This window comes from Anguilla rostrata, chromosome 19, assembly GCF_018555375.3.
Source record: "Anguilla rostrata isolate EN2019 chromosome 19, ASM1855537v3, whole genome shotgun sequence".
Lineage (NCBI taxonomy): Eukaryota > Metazoa > Chordata > Actinopteri > Anguilliformes > Anguillidae > Anguilla > Anguilla rostrata.
The window spans coordinates 9979979-9997943 of NC_057951.1; the positions used below are offsets into that span (position 1 = coordinate 9979979).

A 17965-nucleotide genomic window follows, 5' to 3' on the forward strand; every position below is an offset into this window, starting at 1 on the left:
TTGCACAATTTTCCCTCTTGTTTTTTTCATTCATTGAAATCGATAAAAGTCGATTGTAGCGTTATAATTTTTTGCTAAAATGTATTATTTCATTTTGGTTATTCTAAGCCTGTGCGAAACGTAAAGAACTTTACATTAAATTAACGAACCTTGTATCGTTTTTGTATAACTTAGAAACTGTGCTGCCGTTCGCAGCCACCAGATGGCGCAAGTATAATATTGTATACGTATAATTTTCATAGTAAGATTACTTATAAGAATTCGAAAAGTTAATATTTTTTCTAAAATATAGATTATTATTTCAACAAGTATATACACCCTTTCTAGGTCTAGATACTATTCAATCCCAACAGGCTACCTAGCTTTAATACGGCGCAAAGAAGGCATTGCTGAGATTGTGCATTCTACGGACTTTATAATCACCTCTAGGTGGCAGCAATGCCTGCTTTGTCAAGAAAAATACAGACTGTAGGGAAAAAGACCCAGTTTTAAATCGACTACATCTACGCTCGATTACAGTGCACTGGTCGAGCGGGAAGGAGGAAAGAAAGCAAAACTGGTTAGCAAGCCAGCTGATAAAATAACCCTAAATGCTGGAATCATGGACTGGTAATGTTGAAGATTTCAATACCGTAATGGTTCTGAGTATCAATGCGTGTTATGTTGTTTTCTATCAAGCTGTGGTGTGACAATTACACATTCAAATCGATGCCTGTTAGCAAGCTAGCTGGGACCCATGTGGATAAATGCTAGCTAGCAAACATTAGTGCAAAGGCCTTAATAGACAACTTTGCTCTCTTGTTGTATATTGTTGTCACATAGATAATTACCTAATGTTGTTTAAAATGTATTGCAATTGGTTTGTTTGCTAACTGCTCTTTAGTCTGAAGCGCTGTAATTTTTGGTATTAGTTACTAACGTTAGCCGGTTAGCCTTGTATCATAAACAATGTGGCACGCCTGACTCCAGTTAACGTCAGCAAACTGATTTTACCACTGAACATACCAACTTGGTGACAGTTAATTATCCGGAAAGATCACACAGGTTCATTATGATGCCATGTCATTTCAACAAGTGAAACACTAGCTAGAATTAACTTGCCGGCGAGTTTCTGATTCTCAGAAGAGAAATGATACTCCATCTAATAGGGGCCAGAATGAGTTGCTGTCACCTGTCGTTGTGGACACGGAGGTGACGCGTACTGCACGGAGGTTGCGCCAGAAGAAAGTGGCTTGTATCCTTTAAAACACCAGGTGTACGTGGGTGTCATTTTATAAGTTATCAGGTGTCTGGAGATTTTATTCACCCAAATACTTGGCAATATCCCCCATGTTCAGTTGACTCCCGTGTTCATACCTTTATGTCTAATTAATTGTAACAGTGGGGTTGTTGGGAGTATTGTGCATTATATGGAAGGTGTGAACGTGATCCTTGACCAGCCTCCAGTCCCCCTCCTTCACGATGACACCCCCGGGGCCAACGCCACCCCCGCCCGGCCTCTGCTGCAGCACACTCCAGGATCGCTCTTCAGACAGACGTGTAGGTCCCTCTCTCTCTCTCTCTCCATCCAACTCCCTCTGTCTTCCTCTCTTTCTCTCTCTCCATCCAACTCCCTCTGTCTTCCTCTCTTCCTCTCTCTCCCTTTCTGTACATCACTGCCAGAACTTGTTCATTCACACACGCAGTGTTTTCAGTTCAGTAGGTGATTGGCACAGTGTTGGTCAGCCCCATTGGGCCTTGTGCTCCGTACGGCTTAACTGGGGGGCTCTTCTTCCCTCAGTCACCCCCCGGAGTGGCCTGAGGAACACCGACATGTCGGCCATCTTGGGGACCGGCGGCAGGTCGCCGCGCTACGTCCACACGCCCCGTCCCCTCGGACACTTCAGTCTGGTGAGCTGTCTTTCTGTCTGAGGTCAAAGGTCACAGGAGGGCTGCAGTCTGGGGTCAGTGTGGCTTGGGTCCCTGGCAGCTCTTCAGCAGAGGCTGATGAAATGTACTGTGAGGGCGTGTGTGTGCCTGATGGTGTCATCCTCAACTCTCCCCCTCTCAGGACGAAAGTGACTGGACCAACAGTCTGTACCCCTCCCCGCTGTCTGGCCTGGCGGACAGCAGCTCCATGGACGACCTGAACATGAGCTCTGTTATGCTGAAGGAGGACGACCCAGGAGAGGCCGGTCAGTGCAGTCTGCATGTGTTAGAAGGCACACAGATGCACGATGTAAAGATCGTACAGTCGTACATTCACACACACACACACACACACACACAGTCACTGTGCTCAGTCACTCACTCACACACATAATGTATACCAATGTGGTTAAATACATGCTCTCTACACATTTACATAGACAAATTCAGAGTCAGCTAGTGTTAATAAAAATAGGGTTAGTGTTTAACATGCAGTCTGAACCAAAATGTGTGTGCGTGCGTGTGTGTCTGTCTGTCTGCGTGTGTCTGTCTGTCTTTGCTGCAGCTGCGGTCAGCCTGTTCCCAGAGTTCCTGCAGTCTTACCTCAGACACTCCTCCAGTGCAGTGTTTGACTTGCTTGAGGAATACGAGGCCGTCTGCCAGGATAAGGTACTGTGCCACACCCTCTGCACATGCTCGTTGTATACCAGTGCCTTGGCTTGGGTTTCTTCCTGCCATGGTTTCTCTTCAGGTGTGTGGTGTTAAATGTAAGAGTCACACCTGTGTTTAAAATGGCACATGAAACAAAGTTGTGTGTTGCTGGTAAGCGGCACATAGTTGTAAGCAGTATCTGTTTGGGGACATGCTGTTGATTTGCTGGTCCGTGCAGGTGGGGACACTACAGAGGCTGGTCCAGAGGTCCACCACTGGACAGCAGAAGTTTTCTAAGACCAGCAGTGTGAGGTGGCTTCTGCAGCAGGAGATGGTGACCTGGCGACTCGTGACCTCCCTCTACCGGCAAGTCTCTGTCTGTCTGTCTATTTGTCTGGGCCTGCTTACACACACAAGCAGCCCAGTCTAATTCTCCCTCATCTTCTCTAGTAGTCTTGATACATGATGTGATTCAGGATAAATTAAATATTTGAGTTCCAAAAGCATGAAATCTTGGTCTTTTTGCAGAGACAGGATCCAGACTGCAATGGAGGATGACGTCATGATGGAAAAAGCAGTAAGTAGAACCTCCATCAGGTTCTTGCTATGTGTTGCACATTGCCATGGTGACTGATGTGGAAAATGTGCTGTTAGGGTCCTGACTGGCTGTCCAGCAAGTTGACTCCTGCTTGTGTGTGTGTGTATGTGCACGTGTGTGTGCGCTTGTGTGTGTGTGTAAGTGTCTAAGGTGACTCTGTTCTCTCTCAGTCTCTCAGTGACAGTGAGAAGGTGGTGGTGGAGCAGCTCTTTCAGAGGGACTCAGTGGTGCGGCAGAGTCAGGTAGGAGCACTTCCTGTCTACACTCCCACTTCCTGTGGGAGTATACTGTGTTAATGGTGGACTGAACCCCACACATACAGATAGAGGGTGTCTCAATTGTTGTGTTAATTATCTTTAGGACTGACAGTAACTTCTTTACTGATGGAGGGTTCTGGGTGAAATGTATTGGTTATTGTTAGTGTCAGTGTCTGTATTGTGTGTATTGCTATGCTCTTATTGTCTCTTTTCTTCCCTCAGCTTGTGGTCGACTGGCTGGAGAGCATTGCCAAAGATGAAATAGGGGATTTTTCAGACAACATTGAGTTCCACTCCAAGTCAGTATGTTGGTAAGTAGTGTTTTTTGCTTATAGTTCCATATGGTAATGGTGAAACTGAAGTTACCTGAGATTTGAGGTCTTACAGGGCCACCTAAACCGCCTTCTTTGTAGGACAGATTTGGTCTGCAGTTTTGGACCAGAGGCCGTAGACATATTTCAGTACAGCCAGATGTCACAGCAGTGATGTGTGTGTGTGTGTGTGTGTGTGTGTGTGTGTGTGTGTGTGTGCAGGGAGAACACGCTGCACGCCCTGAAGCAGAGACGGGTAACCTCCAGTACTGGATTCAGCCGGCCCCTGGTCACTGAGCTGGTGAGAGACGCAGACAGACTGATGAATGTGTGGGCGGAGGGGACAGCCCGAGCTCAGTCTCCTGTACTGATTCAGAGTGGCCTGTGTCTGTGTGTGTGTGTGTGTGTGTCTGTGTGTGTGTCTGTGTGTGTGTGTGTGTGTGTCTGTGTGTGTGTGTTGTGTGTGTGTGTGTGTGTCTGTGTGTCTGTGTTGTGTGTGTGTGTGTGTCTGTGTGTGTGTGTGTGTGTGTGTTGTGTGTGTGTGTGTTGTGTGTGTCTTTTGTCTGTGTGTGTGTGTGTGTGTGTGTGTTGTGTGTGTCTGTGTGTGTGTGTTTGTTGTGTGTTGTGTGTGTGTGTGTGTCTGTCTGTTTCTGTGTGTCTGTGTATGTGTGTGTATGTGTGTGTCTGTGTGTGTCTGTCTGTTTCTGTGTGTCTGTGTGTGTGTGTGTGTGTGTGTGTGTGTGTATGTGTGTGTATGTCTGTCTGTTTCTGTGTGTATGTGTGCGTGTGCGTGTGCAGGACCCTGATGCCCCAGTCAGGCAGAAGCGGCCGCTGGCAGATCTGGATCGGGAGGACGATGCTCGGCTGCTGAAGTACCTGTTCACCCTGGTGCGGGCGGGGATGATGGACGAGGTGCGGCCCGCGCTTACTCCCTGCTCCCCCATAACCTCAGTTTACAACGGGCCTGGCCCGGGTGCTTAGCTGTTCAAGTCAACTCCACCATCCACCAATAGCTGAATTTTGGATAAAATTAGATAAAAAACCATTTTAGTTGCAGTGCACAAATCTCACACTGTAATTCCCCTTGTATGTGTGTGCGCGTGCATGTTTGTGTATGTGTGTGTGTGTGTGTGTGTTACAGGCACAGCATCTGTGTAAGCGCAGTGGACAGGCCTGGAGGGCTGCCACTCTGGAGGGCTGGAAGCTCTACCATGACCCCAACAACAACGGAGGTGAGGTCACAGCTCAGCAGCCAATCAGATTCTCCGTGTCTGGAGATTTGCTTTCCTCCCTCGCTGAAAAGACGGCATGCCATCCCAAACACTTTCTTTTCTGTTAGTCAAAACGCAGCACGTCCTCTGCACCTCATTAAATTCTCCGAAAAGTGGCTCCAAGTCTAATTTGTAGTTTTTAGATAAGTCGCGCCTAATTGAGGCTGTAAATTGGAACGTTTTCAGGGAAAGACAGCATGAGTCGATGACAGTTTAATATTCAGCCCAGGCAGAGTGTTTAGTGGGCTGCTGGTCCTCCTAATCGCTGCCTTCCCTGGGGTGTGTTCACCTTATAGAGCCGTCCTAAGTGCCTTTAATGTTTATGCGGATGGATGAACTGCTGCCACTGTGTGTGTGTGTGTGTGTGTGTGTAGGTGTGGAGCTGCAGCCCGTGGAGGGGAACCCACAGCGTGGGCTGTGGAAGGTGTGCTGCTGGAGACTGGCAGAGGAGGTGAGTCAGAGCGCCGCCCTGCTGGTCACATTGATCACCACCCCCAGGGACCCCCTGCCCTCCCCTCTGAGTACCAGACTGAAGGTGGGGAGGAGTGAATTCTGTGTGACTGCTGTGCTGGTCTTGTGTTCCAGGAGCAGTTCAACAGATACGAGCGGGCCATCTACGCTGCGCTGAGCGGGAACCTGAAGCAGGTACTGAGCGCCTCGCCATCAGCACTGCTGTGGGGCTGTCGCTATAGCCTGGGAATGAGGAGCTGGAAATGCAGCTGCTTACCCCCCACCACCCCCCCACACCGTTTCAAATTATAATCTGAAATGAGTTACTCTGGATGAGAGTTTATGGATCCAGAAATGGTGAAATAAGCCATGGTGTGTGTGTCTGTGTGGCGTGGCGTGTCTGTTGTGTGTGTGTGGGGTGTCTGTGTGTCGTGGTGTGTGTGTGCTGTGGTGTGTGTGTGTGGCCGTGTGTGTGCAGTGCGTGCGGCTGTGCGTGGGTGCGGCGTGCGTGCTGGGGGGGTGCGGGTGTGTGGCACCTTCCGTGCGAGGCTCCTGTGTGTGAGACGTGGGAGGACTCTGTGTGGGCGTACTTCCGGGTGATGGTGGACACGCTGGTGGAGCAGGAGCTGCGGTCCTCCGGCCTGGGGAGCGAGGAGCTGGAGGAGCTGCCGCGGGAGTACCTGGAGGCCAGGTGAGCTCCGCCGCCGTCGCTACGGTTACCCACAAATACCTGTCCTCACCGGTGACCTTACGACCTCATCCCTCACAATCATGGGGCTGACTTTACTGCTATTGCAGTCCTAAGTGCACTTGATTGTAATTCATTTGTGTGTTTAAAGCAGTTTGGCCAGATGTCCGGTCTTAGGAAACTACATTACCTTCAATCCTATTAGAAATGAATTTTTTATTCATTGTAATTGAGTCTCTCAACGCTTGATGCTTTATCCCTACATGTGTCCCAGACCCTCTGCCATTGCTGTAACTGGCTCATATGACTGGCCTTTCCCCTCCAGACTGGCCCCAGGCCCCAGGCGCTCACGGCCAGCTTTTTAACGTCTCATTTCCCTTTCAGCTGGACTTTGGAGAAGGTGTTTGATGAGCTGCTGGCTACAGAGTCGAAGGTGGGTGGGTCTCATATTAAAAAGTGGAAAATGAATACCAGCTCTGTCTGGTGCGGGTCTATCACTGACACCGGGCAGCACTGAGACTGTTACCTGAGGCAGCCTTGTAGAATGTGATTGTAAATGCTGATTGGTTTATTTTCGTCTCTCTGCAGAGGGTCCTGGAGGAGACGAAAGAGTATTACCACATCATTCAGAAGTTTGTCATTCAGGCGGATCTGGATGGTAAGACAGACCCCCGACGTCTCTGCCAGGACAGCTGGTCTGTACTGTGTGTGTAATGAGACTGTAGTGATTGATGTGAATGTCACTCTTTGTGTCTGCAGGTCTCATCGGGGAGTTCAGTGATTGGCTGGGGGGAGCGGCTCTGCCTGCTCACCTGCTGCGCTTCATGACGCACCTGCTGCTCTTCTACCGCAGCCTGGGCATGCAGCTCAAGGTATTCACCAGCAACGGCCTCTACCTGCTCATAATCCCACATCTCTACCTGCACATAATCCAGTAGCTCTACCTGCTCATAATCCCACACCTACTGCTCATAATCCAGCACCTGTACCTGCTCATAATCCAGCACCTCTACCTGCTCAAAATCGGCCACGCTCTACCCCTGCTTGCAATCCCTACTGTCATAATCCCACACCTACTGCTCATATCCCACCCTACTGCTCATAATCTCACAATTCAATAAGTAAAATCAACAATGTAATAATCCCACACTATGCTCTAACACACCTATCCCAGCAGATCTGGATGTCTAGGCTACATACCAGCACCTACTGCTCATACTCCCACACCTACTGCTCATAATCCCACACCTACTGCTCATAATCCAGCAGCTCTACCTGCTCATAATCCCACACCTACTGCTCATAATCCAGCAGCTCTACCTGCTCAAAATCCCACACCTACTGCTCATAATACAGCAGCTCTACCTGCTCATAATCCCACTCCTACTGCTCATAATCCAGCAGCTCTACCTGCTCATAATCCCACACCTACTGCTCATAATCCAGCAGCTCTACCTGCTCATAATCCCACACCTACTGCTCATAATCCAGCACCTACTGCTCATAATCCAGCACCTACAGCTCATAATCCCACACCTACAGCTCATAATCCAGCAGCTCTACCTGCTCATAATCCAGCACCTCTACCTGCTCATAATCCCACACCTACTGCTCATAATACAGCAGCTCTACCTGCTCATAATCCCACACCTACTGCTCATAATCCAGCACCTCTACCTGCTCCTAATCCCACACCTACTGCTCATAATCCCACACCTACTGCTCATAATCCAGCAGCTCTACCTGCTCAAAATCGCACGCCTCTCCCTGCTTGGAATCCTACACTTTGTTCATAATCCCACTCCTACTGCTCATAATTCCACACCTCTATCTACACATATTCTCACAATTAAATAAAATAAAAATTAAAAATGTAATTAAATCCATATATGCCTCTTAACAGATGAATACTTTGTTACTTTATTCCAGGAGGAGGTGTCTGTGGATGTCCTGAAGGCTTACATACAGGTATGATGTGTTGTGGACCCTCCTTATCTGTGCATCCCGGTATAAATTCTGCATTGTAATGGATTTAACCTCCCCACTCCACTCCCAGCTGTTGATCAGTAAAGGGCACACCGACCTCATCGCCTTCTACGTCAGTCACCTGCCGCCGGACATGGCGGTGGCCGAGTACGCCCACTTCCTGGAGTCCGTGACGGAGACGGAGCAGCGCAAACGCTGCCTGGACCTGGCCAGGGAGGCAGGTGAGCGGGGGGAGGGGCCAGGGAGGGAGGGGAGCGGGGGGAGGGGCCAGGGAGGCAGGTGAGCGGGGGGAGGGGCCAGGGAGGCAGGTGAGCGGGGGGAGGGGCCAGGAGGGAGGGGAGGGGCTAAAGGGTTGGGGGCAGTCAGCAGCTGGCAGACTGTGGGAAGAGTGATTTGGAGAAGGAGGTGCGTGTGCATTTTGATTGATTACATGTAATCACTGTATGTTGACTGCTGTCATCACAGCAGAGAGAGCAGAGGGGAATGAAAGTTGCTACACCCATAACAGAGGGGCTTCTGGGTGTTGGTGTCTTTGTGTTGATGTGCTTGCCATTGCCTCCTAGGGCTGGACGTGGCTGCTGTCACCAAGACAGTGGTGGAGAACATCCGTGAGAAGGACACCGAGGATTTTGCTCACCATGATACCTTGTTGGACATCACAACCACTGAGGTACCAATGAGCCACAGTGTGCTTAAGCATGTAACAGCCTAACACATTCATACTCAAACACAAACACACACTAATACACACCCCCATACATAAACACACTCATGCACACTCTCGCAGGCACACACACTTGACACTTGGCATTTAAGTGTGAGCTGCAGAAGTCAGGTGATTTCTCTAAGCGAGCTTGTGCCCCTCCCCTGTCCCCCGTTACCAGGGAGACCAGAGGAAGATTGACGTGATCGAGTGGCTGGTGTTTGACCCCTCGCAGCGAGCAGAGGCGCTGAAGCAGAGCAACGCCATCATGAGGAAGTTCCTGGGTGAGCGACGGCTCCTCGCGGTGTGCAATCACGGGCAGCAGGAAATGGGCCCCACTTCCTGTTTCCTGCCCAGTTTCCACTGTTGTGATGTCTGACCCTTAAAGGCGTACGATTGCAAATATGTGACTAGAATGTTCTAAACTGAACATTCTAATGCTGATGTAATAATCGTTACTGGCAACTGAAAGCAATGGAGTTCTAGAACAATGACTTAGACCTTTGAAAGAAAATTCCAAAAAATTCCTGTTCTTCAAAGGATTAATGTTTCACTTCCATTAGCATAGATGAGAGTTCTGCTTTCAATGAGTGGACCAACCTGTATAATTGATATATGACCTGGGTTGGCCAAATGTACTTCATACCATTGTTAGCTTCCCTGGTTTCGAGTGTGACGTCCAGCTGTGACAGGCCAGGGCCCTTTAAACTGCTCCAATGTTTCCCTCAGTGTCCAAAAAGCACGACGCTGCCAAGGCGGCCTTCGGCAAGGTTCCCGAGGACTCCATGCGAGAGATCTGCAGGCAGTGGGAGGAGCACAGCATGGACACGCCCCTGCCCGCTGAAGACGCCAACGCCATTCGCGAGCACCTCTGTATCCGTGCCTACCTGGTGAGAAGCCCCTCCATGGCCACCATTGTGCTGCAGTCAAAAAGGAGTGAAATCAGCATTCAGTTTATCATGGTCTGTTCTGCTGCTGTTGAAATTCTGTGGAATGTGATTGGGCAGGCCTTTTTTTTTTGCATATTTTTGCCCAGGAGAAGTAGTGGAGATGGCATTGAATTTGCTGTATAAATGTAACGTTTTATTCATTTGTTGATTTATTGTTAACCCAAGGGAGAATGTGCACATTCCCATTAGTCCCCACCGGAAGGTTCTGTCCCTCGCTCTCCCTGACTCTCCCCTTGTCCCTTCGGCCTCAGGAGGCCCACGAGGCCTTCAGTGATTGGTTCGGCCACATGAACTCCTCCCCGCAGAAGCCCAGCATCCCCGCCCAGGCGGCCAAATTCACAGAGAAGGTGGCCCACAGGATGAAGGAGGAGGAGTACCAGGTTAGTGCTCGTGCCCTCCCGTAGGGCGGCGCCCGTTCACCCTGCTGCCTCTCTGTCCTGCTGCGCTGCGCTGAGGGTCATGTGGGTGGACCTCAGCTGTGCTCCTGTCCCCGCAGCTGGACTACGGCAGCTGGAAGGGCCGTCTGGAGGCCCTGACGGAGGACGTGAAGGAGCGCATCTACAACGTGCTGCTGTTCGTGGACGGAGGCTGGATGGTGGACGTGCGGGAGGTGAGGCGGACACGCGCCCCCCTTGCCCCCACGTGGGGACTAGTGTCCGGGGGGGCCTCGTGTGCTTGTGACGTGACGTGAACGTGCGTTTCGTGTGTCCGTTTGCACACACATCGTGCGCCGTGTGCACTAGATATTAATGTGAACCTATGTACAGGTCTCTGTGCTCTTGGGAGCGAGTGTGTATTTGCGCACGTGCGTTACATGACTGTGTGTGTCCGTGCATGTGCGTGTGGGCTCGTTGGTTGGTGTCGCACGCGTCGTGAGAGCGTGCACGTGTGTATTTGCGTGCGGTCTTAACGAGCGCTCTCCGAAGGACGCGGAGGAGGACCCCGAGCGCTCCCACCAGATGGCGCTGTTGCGGCAGCTGTGCCTGCCCATGATGGCCTTCCTGCTGCAGTCTGTCCTGCACAGCACGAAGCAGCACCGTGAGAGCCTGCGTCTCGCTGACATCATCGCCTCCGAGCAGCACCGTCTCTACCAGGTACGCGGCCACGCCCCTCGCTGCTCTGTCCCCTCCCCCTCGCTGCTTGCTCCCCTCCCCCTAGCTGCTCAGTCCCCTCCCCCATGCTGGTCTGTCCCCTCCCCCCAGCATGGGCACAGCCTACCAGTGCACCACCCCCTATACAGGTACAGCCAAAGATGGTGGAGAAATACCAAGATGGAAGTCCATTTGGAACGGTGTCCGCACGTTGTAGTCAGATTCTAGTTCTATTGGGAAATGGCTGCACGTGCATTGTTACTGGTCTTAATGTATGAATTTTGAAATTGTTATCATTTGGAGCTGTCAAAAACCTGCTTCATGAATATGCTTGAGAAATCACTGTGTAAAATGGCGGCAGTGTAGTATAAAACAACACTCACCTTTGTCTCTCCTACGCAGGTTTTCTCCAAGGAGGAGCTCAGCAAGTTCCTTCAGAAGCTGCGGGAGTCCTCTCTCCTCCTGCTGGACCAAGGCCTGGACCCGTTGGGCTATGAGATGCACCCGTAGACTACCCCCTTCCCCCCGACACAGACTCCCCTCCTGGCACCAGGGATCTCTGTCATGGTGTTTAATATTTTTCTAACTGGCTTTGAAAATCTGTTTTTGTATTTAATAAAGGTTTCACTTTTGAATTGAATTTTTGGTTGGCTTTGGCCATTAGTGAAGTTTCTACCAACTTATTGTTTCAGTGTTGGGGTGAAGTAATCCAGTCAACCTGGTGGGTCCTCAATTTGTATTTTTTGTGCAATACGATCTTTCCTGAGGACATTTGAAAACATTTTAGCCTTAATTTTATGATTAGCTATGAGGGGTCCGTTATTGCGCTATTGAGGGTGAAGTGGCAGATTGAGTGGATTGTTGTGTAAGTGCACATCCTGATAGTGCTGAGTGTGGAGTTGAATCGCTTTAAACTTATCAAATGAGGTGAGACTTATTCTGTGATAAATGTTAGGGGGGGAGAAACTGGTGGTGTACCTTGCCAAAGGGATCTCAAACTCCAGTCCTGGATCGCTTCATTGTCCAGATTTTGGAGATTCAAACAGCATATAATTCAATCATTATATGACCAGTTTATACCCGCTTATCCTGAGCAGGGTCACGGGGTGGGGGGGGGGGTGCTGGAGCCTATCCCAGCATGCATTGAGCAAGAGGCAGGAATACTCCCTGGACAGGTCGCCAATCTATCGCAGGGCACACACACACACACCATTCACTCACACACTCACACCTATGGGCAATTTGGAGTGTCCAGTCAGCCTACCTGCAAGTCTTTGGACTGTGGGAGGAAACCCACACAGACACAGGGAGAACATTAAAACTCCACATAGAAAGGCCCCAAGCTGAGATTCATACCCACAACCTCCTTGCTGTGAGGCAACAGTGCTACCCACTGCACCACCGTGCCGTTCCTTTGAAATAATGACTCCAAAAGAAAAGGTGTAGCCATATCTAATAATTCTACTTCCGTAAATACAGAAGATTTATCTAATTAAGCAAGGGTTGCAGTCCTGTGCCCAAGATTTCGAACAGCGATTTTCATCAGATTGTGTAGTACTCCATTTAACCGCCGGTGGCCGCTGGAGAGCCGTGACGTGGCGACGCTCCGGACTGCTGTAGTTCGATCGCGGCGCATTTTATGTCGTCACCCAGTTCAGAAGGCGAGTTTTATACACTGAGCCAGTTGTAAATGAATTGCGGTTTAGTGCATTTTACGCGGCACCGTGTACACAGAATGTGGCGCATGTTTGGATACAGGTGTGGTCAAAAGATCACTGAGGACTAGTACATTATCAGATGCGAGGGGTTGTGGGGACATTTTTCTTTCAAACTGGGAAAACTGTTCACTACGAACTACCTACAAAAGACTGTGGCTACTCGGGGTTTGGCTAACCATGGCGAGTAGACTCTCCGGCCTTTTTGGGAACAGTCGCATCGCGGCAGGTCTGTTAGTGAACTTACTTTCGTCCATATGCATCGTCTTCATCAACAAATGGATTTACGTTCATTATGGCTTCCCGAACATGACACTGACGTTGATTCATTTCGTGGTGACATGGCTGGGACTTTATGTATGCCAGAAAGTGGATATATTTTCTCCAAAGAGCCTGCAACCTACAAAAATAGTCTTGCTGGCTCTAAGCTTCTGTGGATTCGTCGTATTCACAAACCTTTCCCTTCAAAGTAACACCATCGGTACCTACCAACTTGCTAAAGCAATGACAACCCCTGTTATCATTGTCGTTCAAACGCTGTACTATAAGAAAACGTTTTCTACCAAGATAAAATTAACGGTGGTAAGTAAAACCCGACAGACTGGCGTTTTGACAGTTTGCACACTAACTTCCACAGGAAAATGTCTGTGTCCAGTTTGTGTGTTTAACATACGTATTAAAATGCACTGTACAACATTAAATTCAGTTTAATTGTAACTTGCTTTCCATCTCGACTTATGTACTTAAAAAGATCAATTTAAGTTCAGTTTAGTTTTTACAGGTCCAAGCGTTCTCCCAAACAAGGTGGCCTTTGATAAGCTGTGTCTGAGCAGTGTTTTTATTTTTGTTTTACCATTTTCCTCTCTCTGATTGGTCAGTGAGTAATTTTGTCATCTTGGCTCTGCAGATCCCCATCACGTTGGGTGTGATACTCAACTCCTACTATGATGTGAGATTTAACCTGCTGGGAATGATCTTTGCAACTTTAGGGGTTCTTGTTACCTCCCTGTATCAGGTGGTAAGTAGAGCACACTGTCACAGGATGTGAAAATGTAACAGCCAATCAGAGGTGAACAACCTATTTCCTTTACAGCCGAAATCCTGCACTCGCACAGTGCGGTTAATGACCAGCTTGGTGTCGTTTGTCTTTCCCTCACACCTTCCCCCTTTTTCTCATCCCTTTCTCTCTCGCAGTGGGTGGGCGCCAAGCAACATGAGCTGCAGGTGAACTCCATGCAGCTGCTGTACTACCAGGCCCCCATGTCATCCGCCTTCCTGCTCACCCTGGTGCCGTTTTTCGAGCCCCTGTCAGGGGTCGGGGGCATTTTTGGGCCCTGGTCTTTGCCTGCACTGGTAAGAGCCCCGTGGCCTTGTCTTAGTCACAGGGTTGGCTCCCCCCCCCCCCGTGAGGTACAGCTCTCAGTAGCTCCCTAAGGCCTGTGCAATGGCTGTTCTGAGTGTTGTGAAGGGAGCACTGAGGCACAGTGGAGTACATTGCTTTGCCTGCAACAAGCCTTTCTGCTGTGGAACGAATGTTTTTGCACCCTTTTATTATTCTCTTCTCTGTACTGTGATTCACCTGAAAGTGGAACTGCTGGTGTGGTACTTTGATGCGACAGCAGGGTCTCATTAAGATGGGCCCAATCACAGAGGATGCCAATACTTGCGCAACCCTGCTTCTCTGCTCCTTGTACCAAACATATTGCTGTGTTATCAGACTTGGTTATCTGTTGAAGACTTGATTCCTTATTCTTACCCTCCACTTGTCTGACTACTTTTTTGAAACGTTGATAGTAATCTGTCTTTTGCAAAGGGAGATTGCTGAGAATGGGGGGAGAAAAAAAAACTTGTGCTAACTGAGCTGTTGCTTCCAGGCCATGGTGATGACATCTGGAGTCATTGCTTTCCTGGTGAACCTGTCCATCTACTGGATCATTGGAAACACTTCTGCAGTCACGTATCCTTCTGTTTTCACTGGTGCCAGTGAATGACCCCAGGGGTGTGTGGAAAATGCAGTTTTTTAATATACAGTACATACTCTTTGACAGAACATAAAAACAGACATACACAGATATCAGGATGTAGCATTGTGTTAAGAGTCACTGAGGAAGAGGATGGACCCTGGGGCCATACTGAATACCACATGCATCTGTTAATGAAACCCAGTTTTCACCCCCAAAAAAATCTTTAATTTAAAGAATCAGATTGTACCTTCTTAATTACGGGCCATTGCCTTGGAACGTCCCTGTGAATAATTCTTTAACATATTGCGTCACAGCTACAACATGTTTGGACATTTTAAGTTCTGCATCACCCTGCTGGGGGGCTACATCCTGTTCCAGGACCCCCTGTCCCTGCACCAGGGTGTGGGGATCCTCTGCACGCTGGCGGGAATCCTGGCCTACACCCACTTCAAGCTGGCCGAACAGGAGGAGGGCAAAAGCCGGCTCATCCAGAGACCCTGAGCCCTGAGTACCAAATGCAGGGAGACTGGTGATGCACACAGGCAAGCACAGGGTATCCAGGAAGCAAGAAACACATCGAGCTCAACACACACACATACATACACACACACACACACACACACGCACACACAAACACATACACACAAACACTTGCATACGCACACATACATACGTACACATGCAAACACATATACACACACACACACACGCACACACATACATATACATATACACACACACACACACACAGAAGACTGTACGCATGAAGGAAACTGAACAGGATTTTTCTTAAGCGAAACATAGGGCATTTAGGTTTTAGAGAGTAGTTTCCTGTAAACCTAGTAGCATTGCCCCATAAAATACGTGATTATCAAGGAATGTTTGCTGAGTTATTTGAGGTGGTGCAGTCACAACAAGAAGCAGCTGAGCAGGACTGTATTTGCGTTCAGTGCATTCCAGATGTTAAGTAAATTTTATTCCTTATTTAATGATGCTGTAACCCCCCCCCTCCCCCACCCACCCATACTCTGCGCTAAATACATATGTGTATATTTTATAAAATATATTTGTGAAATATATTTTTGGAATGTAGATTTTGCGTTGTATTTGAGTATTAATTATCCGGTGCCTGCGGAGTGGTAGAAAGTATTTTCATAGTGGTGGCAACGAGCAATGATTATACAGAGGGTCAAATATGGTGGCTTCCCAAATGAATGAGAACAAAAGGGAAGATTCGGGTTGGGCAGCTTGGCACGAAGGTGAGGCTTTCGCAGAATGCCTGTGAACCAAACCACTCCTGTCCTTCCGGACCTGAATATCTGCATGTGTAGCTTCCTATTGTGCAACTTGGCCTCACTGCCAAGGTTCAGCAACAAGTGGAATTCTTAATATTCCACCTGAAATGCCACACAAGGCTACGGTATGAGAATCCAGGCCGTTGGTTAACTTTTTTCCGGTGGCTGCATACTTGTGGTCCCCCCCACCCCCCACCCCAAACTCCCCGTGCTTGGTATTGTGCATTCCTGGGTTCTGTGGTATTAAAACTTCACTTCAGTGTATACATTTCTCTACCCAGCATTTCTATTTTTCCTTCCTTTGAAGGAGGAATATGCCCTGGCAAGTGCCATTTAAAAGCAGTGGGAATGAAAGTGTGTGGGGTGGGGGTTGGGGATCAGGAGGAACGGCGCTCAGGCCTCAGGTGATTGGCTGTTTAAAATTGGCAGTGACGCCCCGTGGCCCACTCTCAGGAGCCCCTGTGCTGAGGAACGCTGTGGTTTGGGGATACAGGTGGCCCTGTGTGTGCTCGTAGGTCCACAGGGAGCCAGCGTTTCCATTACTGCACTCGCACTTAGACAAACGGCCCTCTTATGTACACAGCCTCATGGCCATATACACTGCTTAAGTAAGCAAGGTTCAGCTGTGTTTTTATTTTATTTAGGTTTTATGCATACGTTATAATGTTGACCTTACTAGATTAAACTGACTGGCTGATTTTTGTTTTTAAAAGGAAAGGGTCCACAGCTGAGAAAGTGCCGTGTTGGGTTGATCAGCCAGCCCCCCCGTGCGAGTGACAAGGGGAATTGCACGATTGGTCAAAAGCTATCTGCCCTCCAGACTGTGCCAAACATCTCACCAGCTTGGCTGAATTTTAACCAAAAAGGAAATTAGAAGTTGAAAATATAAATATCCCTCAATTGTTTAAATTTGTTTGCCTTTGTACTCTGCTCTAGGTGTGCACTGGCTGTCACTAACCGTACCAGAAAGTCACGTGGCTGGTGTCTATACTGTCTGTGCCTTACCATTCCCACCCCCCCCCCCCCCCCAGAAAATCTCATCACCATATCCTTCAAGTGTCTGTGATGGCTTATCATTCCCAAAGAGCAATTACTGTCTTTAGAACAATTGCGTCTCCTGCAGATTTAATCTCTGCCAAACAATGGTAGTTCATACACCACAGACTTAATGAAATTACGTTATGAAACAAAATCAATTACATTTTCTGTTTGCGACCGTTTGTGAGAAGACTTATTTTGTATATATCTTTATTCTCATAGTTAGAGCTTAATATTTTGTGTGTTTTGGTAACATTCATTTATTCAAAAGCAGCTCATAATCACCATGGCAACTGAACCAATTTCACATGTCCAAACATGTTGAAGCTTAAAAAATACAAAAAAGAACATGGTGTTCCTCTAAAAAAAAAAAAAAAACACCCTGACTCATCCCCCAATGCTGAGTCATTTTTACTCCGCATAGAGCATGCTAAAAAGCCAAATATGAATATTGGTGAGAAGTGATGGTACTTTTCATTGGGTGAATTTAAAATAGTAATTGTTGTTTATTTGGAACAGTCATATTTGGAACACATAACCTTTTAAAAAAATAAAGTGGCAAGTATTGCTAGCAGTGCAGGAAAAGTCCTAGCTTCTAAGGGGTGGATTAAGTTGAAAACAATTGTGTGACTTGTTTTCACCTTTATGTGAAAGGGTAAAGTGTACGTATGTGAATTCTCTCTTGCTTCCTGAACTTTTGTAAAGGGTGAGAAGCAGTATATATATAAAAAAATAATTTAAAAGTTTGGCGCCAGTCTGCAAAGCCAGTCTGATCTCTGGAGCACAAACAGGCTGTTATCTCAGACGAACTGGGACAATCATTTCACAGTAACCATGTGAAACTCATAATGCTACAGTGAATGTGGATCAAACATTATGATCTACTTCATATAATTGCAAACCAGTACGATGATGACCTTTACCAGGGGAAAAACAAAAATCCAACCAATGTCAATGAGTGACATGAGTAAACTGCATAATGCTGAAGACCAAAGTAATGTTGCCCACCTGTTACTAACACAGATCATTTGCTGGCTATTGCTTTGGTTAGGATATTATGGAGTACCTATTATTGATGTAACCTGTATT

General features: G+C 48.1%; 2 protein-coding genes across 2 annotated transcripts; both read left to right on the plus strand.

Moving 5' to 3' along the window:
* Positions 1 to 452: 452 nt before the first annotated feature.
* On the plus strand, positions 453 to 11504 carry nup107 (nucleoporin 107). The gene is made up of 28 exons (XM_064318556.1): positions 453 to 609; positions 1149 to 1234; positions 1447 to 1539; positions 1781 to 1890; positions 2051 to 2174; positions 2474 to 2577; positions 2798 to 2925; positions 3088 to 3136; positions 3328 to 3399; positions 3637 to 3725; positions 3948 to 4026; positions 4524 to 4637; positions 4867 to 4957; positions 5371 to 5447; positions 5582 to 5632; positions 5983 to 6137; positions 6519 to 6567; positions 6723 to 6792; positions 6894 to 7006; positions 8064 to 8102; positions 8191 to 8341; positions 8684 to 8790; positions 9005 to 9107; positions 9553 to 9713; positions 10025 to 10153; positions 10270 to 10383; positions 10700 to 10867; positions 11267 to 11504. The coding sequence occupies exons 1-28, from the start codon at positions 602 to 604 to the stop codon at positions 11372 to 11374; spliced, it is 2742 nt and encodes a 913-aa protein (XP_064174626.1). The 5' UTR covers positions 453 to 601; the 3' UTR covers positions 11375 to 11504.
* A 985-nt stretch (positions 11505 to 12489) lies between these two features.
* On the plus strand, positions 12490 to 15635 carry slc35e3 (solute carrier family 35 member E3). Its single transcript, XM_064318561.1, has 5 exons — positions 12490 to 13161; positions 13487 to 13597; positions 13774 to 13932; positions 14454 to 14536; positions 14858 to 15635. Exons 1-5 carry the CDS (start codon positions 12760 to 12762, stop codon positions 15042 to 15044), a joined length of 942 nt encoding a protein of 313 aa, XP_064174631.1. The 5' UTR covers positions 12490 to 12759; the 3' UTR covers positions 15045 to 15635.
* Positions 15636 to 17965: the final 2330 nt, after the last annotated feature.